Here is a 7,266-nt window from a genome sequence, read left to right as displayed (position 1 = left end):
CTCTCTCTCCCCCCCCAGTCTCTCTCTCTCTCTCTCCCCCCCAGTCTCTCTCTCTCTCTCTCCACCCCCCCCACCGTCTCTCTCTCTCTACTCCCCCCACCGTCTCTCTCTCTCTACTCCCCCCAGTCTCTCTCTCTCTCTCTTCCAACCACAACATCCCCTCAAAAAACCCTCGGCACCGCCGGGCACTCCAGCTAGTGTACAATAAAAGGGTTATATTTCTGATATTCCTCCCATCTCTTAAACCAAAGTTTTTATGCCAGATATGCTAAACTGAGTATACTTCCTGCTTAAAGGTGCACGGTCAGACTTTACTTTGTAATGATGCAAATGTGACAGTGATATCTCCAGAGTCAGGTCCTGCTGAGTCTCTCGAATGCAGTAGGGCGAGACCCCCCTCAGGGAGTCTGCCTCACTTCACTTGTCTTCAACACTGCATGGAATGTAATTCCAGCATGGTGTCAAATGCCTTTTTCATTTCGATTGAAGTTTATAGAACAGGGAGAATGGGAAGCCAGCCAGGGGAGTATTGGAATAGTTGAATCTTGAGGTGACCAAGGCATGGAGGACAGGTTCAGCAGCAGATGGGCAGAGGCTGAGGTAGGGGCGGAGGCAAGCAATGTTACGAATGTGGAAGTAGACAGTCTCCATAATAGAGAGGATATGGAGTCAGAAGCTCAGCTCAGGGTCGAATAGGACACTGAGGTTGCGAACAGTCTGGTTCAACTTCAGATAGTAGCCGGGGAGGGAAATGGAATCAGTGGAGCTATGTATAACGGGCGGCTGAATCAAAATTGCTCATTTTACACTATCACCCAAAGTCAAAATTGAGCCCCATAGTCTCCACTTGGTGTCCGCCAGATTGATGGAGTTAGATCAAGGATGGAGAGGAATGGGTTAAACTGCTGAACTCCTTGGCACTAAGCCTCATTGTACATCTCCATGCTCCCATCTTTTCGTATGACATTAGAAATAACAGCAGCTCCCCTGAAAGGACCATTAATAGAATTCACATGTAACGGAGCCACACAGACCAGAAGGTCTCCGGTTTGCTCCATGTTTTATATTGACTTGGCTAGTAGTAAAAGTGCTGTATTGGCCTCAGCTCCTGGGATAGGGAGGGAAAAAATCATCTAGGATTCATATCCTGTTCACTATCCAGTGACACCTGCTGCAAAGTATACATGTGTGAGCATTAGACAAGGACAGGATTGCAGTCTACTGTGAGGCTGCAGTAGAGTCGCCAACCCTCCAGGAACGCCCTGGAGTCTCCAGGAATTAAAGACTAATCTCCAGGACACCGCTGCCAGCAATCCAGGAGAAAAATCAGAGGGGCATCAAAAAAATTATGGTTTATTTTATTTTCATTGAACACTTTCGTTTATTAGTTGTAAAAATATTGGAGAAAGGCAGCTTGACTGACAGTCGAGAATCATCCAATCAGGTAACGAGGAGTCTGCTCACTTTCCAATTGGTTCGGGAAGGCGGTGCGCAGTGGGGATCAATGTGTCAAGTGACCAATGGCGGGAGCGTGGGGGCAGGGCTGTGGGAGGCAGAGGTCATCTGATGAAACTTCCAGGGTAGCGTCCACTGTCTATCCTCACACATGAAGAATAGCGCTTTGGGCCAGGCGCCACTGGGAATCCGTGCCCCATGGTGCACCAGTCCAGTGGAAGTCAATGTGTTCAAGAGCGGAGAACATTGTCAAAAGGAACGGGAATAACTAAGAGTATTGGAAGAGGGGGGAAGGAATTCTTTCTCCTCTATGTAAACAGAATTAGCTTTAATCACTGTAGCACTCAATAACTGCCAACCACCAAGAAGAGGAATACCAGGAAACTATCATTTAAACGGCACCTAAATATCCGGAAATCTCTTAACCGGCAAAATTCAGGAGTAGGTTCAGGTAAGTTTTACTGTATATTAGTGGCCGTGCAACCGGGGTTCCTGCACCTGTGGCCGTGTAACAGGGACTCCTGGATCTGTGGCCGTGTAACTGGTGTGCTGTGTAACGGGGCTCTCGTACCTTGGTAGGTATACCTCTCCGTTATCCGGAATTTTTAATCAACTGGCACCATCCCGGTCCCGTAGGTGCCGGATGCCAAAGAGTTTCCTGTAACATGTGCACGCGCGCACACACACACAAAAATAAAAAGACAAACAAACCAGATGGACGAATTGACGCAAGGCCCACAATGGCCTAATTAATGTTTAAAAGACAGGAACTGCTCATATTCGCAAATCAATTGAATCACCATGCAGTACCATGCATTATAAACCGAGATGAACTAAAGGGCTGCTTTTAGGAGTCAATCACAATATAGCCTCAAACAGTCACAAAACCATAGGTTAGTTGGTGTCAGCGATATTGACGCATGAGTACATAACTCATTTTCATGACGTTCCTATTACTGCTGTTTAAAATAAATGCCTGGGTCAAAATGGCAGAGAGATGAGCGATATGGGTTTGCTAATGTCATCAGCATTAATCGCTAGCATTATATATTAGTCTAGCTTTTTTTTTCTGCTTCCCCCCCTCAAGAAATGATGCACCGAGCAGTTTCTTTTTACAAAATTGGATGGTTTTAAATACACTTGATACATTGTGCAGTCTCTACTATTAATATTGGAACATTTGAAAGACCAACAGCCTTTCTCTCCTCTGTACTACAACAGTTACTGTGGGTAAAAGTGCAGTAAAAAAAAAATCTGCTTGCTTCTGATCTGTGATTTGAAGGTGTGTTTCTCTCCCCCCCCCCAACTGTTCAACTTCTGAAGTCTCATTTGAGTCATGTGCTCTAAAGTTGGAGCCCCCTCCTCTCGAGAGAGAACCTTTACGACTGGAGGTAGCTGAGGCATGAATGTGATCCAGCCAATCTGCTAATGGGGCAGGGCTCTAACCCATCTGTGTAGGGAGGGCCAGACCATTTGCTTTGCATGTTTTTACTGGGAGCTGTGCCTTGCATGCAGCTGAAAGCATTTGGCATATGTGGAGTCTTAGGAGGCATTCAGACACTTGTGCTCTGCTTCCAGAGAGAGAGAGAGAGAGAAAGCCTGTGGGGCTGCGAGGGAACAAAAGATCTGCTCAGCTGTTTGCAAACTTTAGATTTGCGCTTACCCAACCAGTTTCTGTACAGTTTCTTCATTTTGTCTGGAACCTTTCTGACAACTTTTTTGCTTTGGATAACTTGCAGGATGTCGGAGCTCTCTGTCAATGATCACTTAGAGGGGATTCTGTCAGATTTTGAAGGTCTGTATTATGATTTGGAACATTGAATCTGTGCATACATGGTCAACTAACACTAAGCTTTTAAGTGTAATTCTTTTCTACTTGTGGTGCTTAATTAACTCACTTAGCAAAAAAAAATGTATTTTACAAGTAATGCAGTAACATGCGATACTATCAGTAATTGAGGTCTTTGCTCTAATGACCAGCATATTTTTGACGATGAAATGCAAGAGCAAAGAACGTGATATATGAAGGGAAATTGCTCATTTACTTTCATTGCCTTTTCTAATCTTCCACGTTTCTGAACCAATTAGTGTCACGTTTATCTTTGCCTGGAGTGTTGGAATGTTTTCAGTGGGGAGATGTGAATAGGGTGAGCAGGTAGAGAGGTGTAATTTGATGCTAGCCTAAACACTCCCTGCTACATGGCAGGCAGATTTCTGCTGTGTCTCTTTCTAACCCCTTCCACCCTCACAACCAGGCTCGCAAGCCTGCATGGCTACATTCAGCAGCTCTTGCTGTACATGATGAAATAAAATACAGTTTGATTTCACTTTTCTAACACTTTTCAAATCTAAAGCCTTGTGGTTTGGCCTTAATACTATGTGAGGCTCACAGTAGGCTGTAGGACTATGGATCACTGTTCTCGGTTGCCTTTGATCCTGGAAAAGTTCTGGGAAAATTACAGACTTTCAAAGGAATGGAGCAATACTATAGCCATGACCACAGACATGCAAACACAGTAAGGGATAGTATTACTACTTTCCTTCAAGTTGTTTATTGTCGTTAAACCTTTAGCAATAATATGCAGCAGAACATTCCTGTGCATGTCCACCGGCAGTGCGGAGTGGGAGTGCTGTGTCTGCGAGTGTAGCGCTGCTCACAGGTGGATCTCCCTTGTATGTCATTTTAGAAAGTGTGTGCCATGTTGAATCAAGTTATTGGGTCTATACTCTTTCCTTTATGCAATAGAAAAGTGATATTCACTTTTGCCCTTGTTTAAATGTGAGAGAAATTTGATATTCGTCTCATGACCGACTTGGTCTGCTTTTGTGTGTTCAGATGCTGATATGAGGTTGTGTGTGACATGTAAATTTTCTGCTTGCTTGGCTCTCGTATCTATCACAGGTATGTAATAATTTATGCGGTCTGTAGACATTTAAATCGGCCTCTGGGCATGTTCCCTTGTTTCCATTTCAGATCAGTCTGCATTATCTTTCAGACACTTCAAAGTGTTTCCTGTTCCGATCAACCCTTGACAAACCAATCTGAAATAAACACAGACAGTATGTTTATTTTCAAGCAGTAAGCCATGTCCACTGAGGTCTTGCCAGAAGTCCTTGAACTTATTCTGCAATTAGCCAGAGTTGAAGAAGCTAGTAGGATTAGTCCTACCTATAGTAAAGTAGTTGCTGTATGATAGTTTTAGGACTGTGCTTCCCACACTCCTGCATGGAGAAGAACGCGGGGAGGCAAGAAACCACATTAAGGAGACTGTGTAGGGTGGGGGCAGAGAGTGGTGAGGTAATGACAGCATCTCACTCCTGTCTGCCCATCTCCAGTGAAATGTGGACAACCCTTACTCACGAACTTTGACCCAGGCAGGAGGATTGGTCGAAAGTCAAGTATGAGAAAAGGCTATTCAGCCCAGGAAGCTGATCCATTTTGTACACTAACTCTCCCATCATAACCTCTAATTGTATCTTGAATAACCACAATGTTTTTGTTTATCTTTACTTTCTGGGTAGATTGTTCCAAACACGTCTCACCCTTTGAGCAAGATGTTTTTTTCCTGGTATCTATACTAAATTTACTTTTCACATTTTCCATTTATACTTTTCAGTCCTAATTCCTTGAAGAAATAATGCAGGTTTAACTTCTCTGAACTATTTAGTGTTTAATATACTTTGACAAGATCTCCCCTTCACTGAAGTTTGCAATTGCCAGTTATTTGGTGAGAGTAGCCAAGCATGAACGCTTAATACTGGATCTTTCCATAAACGCTTTTTTGTCTTTTAAATAGATCTAGAAAGAATAGCCCTGCTATATAAATTTTTAATCGTGCAAAAACATACTGAAAGAGTAAAACTGGTCTATAGGCATAACTAGTTCTGCTGGCAACAGGCTAACTTAAAACCATTGGAGTGCACAGAGCTCACCTGCTGACTGAGTGAGTAAATGCATCATTTACATTGCTACAGAACACCAGGCTCCAGGTTTGAGCCCCGGTTCACAGTGAGTCAATTGAACTCAGTCTGGGTAACAGTTTGGGCACTGATCCTCAACATCCCAGGGTTGGTGGGAACATTCAGCCAGAGTTTGCTTTCCTGATTGCTCATTCGTGTCCCTTGCTGGACATTGTGAATGTGTTGATGTTGGGTAGGGATACAATCAGACTCTGCTGTGATGCTGTCCACAGTTGAATAGCCAACTAATATTCAGCCTGAATAATGACCACTTGGATGGTATTGGGGGCTTGCTCGCACCTTTGACCTGTACCCCAGTGCCTTCAGAAGAGGGTAGAAATTTGGTGGATGAAATGGGCATCAGTTGTTGCAAGCAATTCCATACTACTGTAATAACTGGGGGTTGAAATTAATACAAGCCATTGAGCTAAAAGCTCTTAAGCCATCTGCTTTTTAAGGAGGTTACTTTTTAGTTTTCACTCAAACTGTGCTTTAAAATATTTGTTTCCCGTCTTTCGGGATGAGACTTTAAACCAAGGCCTCATATGCTTGCTCAGGTAGACGTATAAGATCCCACAGAACTATTTTGAAGAAGAAGAAGGGAGTTCTCCCCGATGTCCTGGCCAATATTTATCCCTCAATCAACATCACTAGGAAACAGATTACCTCATTATTTCACTGCTGTTTGTGGGACCTTGCTGTGAGCAAATTGGCTGCCGCGTTGCCTACATTGCAACTGTGACTACACATCAAAAAGTGCTTCATTGGCTGTGAAGCGCTTTGGGACGTCCCGAGGTCATGAAAGGCGCTATAGAAATGCAAACCTTTTTTCCCACAAAGAAGCAGTTTACTGATGAACTCAGCAAAACCTGGCAGTTTGTACAAACAGCTATATTGCCACAACATATATGTAGGAGAATAGGTAGTTAACTTTTATTAAAGAACTGTATGGGGTGGGAGGAGGAAGAGTACATTCAATGTAAAATTCTCCCTCTCCCAAGACACATTCCATTACTCTTTTAAAAAAAAACACACTTAAGACTTAGCTCGTCAGCTGTACTTCTAACGGTGTTTGCCAAAAGAAAGGTAGGATTGTGAAGAGAGGTGGGATTGCGATGCAGACATGTCCGATATTTTATTATATCAACCAGCAACTGTGTGTGAGATCAGCTTTTCAATAGGCAAGGGACTCACCCTCCATAAAGACAATTCAAATGAAACTATTTACTTGTAGATTACACCGGAGGACAAAGAACTCCTGGCAGCTGAAAAGCTGATCCACCCTGATTTGGAATTAACATAGTTGGACATTTAACTCCTTCCTCACCCTACATAGAACAACTTTATTGGGATAAAACTATTTACGATTATCATGAAGTGTTTTTTTTGAAGTATTATTGGCTGTAAACTAATTATGCAGTTCAATACAAAAGGCATTTTGAAAAGTCTAGTCTAACCATGAATAACTTTTTCACATACTTTATTCCTGTTTGGGTTATCTGCGTGTTTATTATGCAGAATTTTGATTTTGTTGTGTAACAATTAGGTTAATTTACTAGTAATTTGATGTCTTGCTCAGATAAAATTGCTGCTGCCTGAATCGTTCTTTGTATTAAAACCACAATATCCAGAGGGATATTATTGAAAAAAAATGTCGTTTGTTCCTGTTATCTGTGACAATTTAAGTCTCCATTTAGCCATGAAATACTTCAGTGCTATTTGTTGGAGGAATGAACACATTCCCTGACTTCTAAAAGACAGAAGGCAAAGTTTTAATAACTACTTGAGGTTGAAGTTTCTTTTTTTTAATGTTACTTAATGAAAAATGTCAAGTAATATTTATCAATTTAG

General features: G+C 42.5%; 1 protein-coding gene across 1 annotated transcript in view; it reads left to right on the top strand.

The window, feature by feature from the left end:
- The first annotated feature begins 2,978 nt into the window (after window positions 1–2,978).
- The window catches only part of LOC147110530 (uncharacterized), a 543,691-nt gene continuing 539,403 nt past the window's right edge, over window positions 2,979–7,266 (top strand). Inside the window, exon 1 of the mRNA XM_086000591.1 lies at window positions 2,979–3,250. Coding sequence (XP_085856717.1) covers window positions 3,196–3,250 — 55 coding nt within the window. The 5' untranslated portion in view covers window positions 2,979–3,195. The remainder of the gene's footprint in view (window positions 3,251–7,266) is intronic.

This window comes from Somniosus microcephalus, chromosome 11 (assembly GCF_052327205.1).
Source record: "Somniosus microcephalus isolate GS21.2 chromosome 11, FLI_Smic_1.0, whole genome shotgun sequence".
Lineage (NCBI taxonomy): Eukaryota > Metazoa > Chordata > Chondrichthyes > Squaliformes > Somniosidae > Somniosus > Somniosus microcephalus.
The sequence above is the reverse complement of the archived record's forward strand: the minus strand, read 5'-3'. Positions and strand labels throughout refer to the sequence as shown.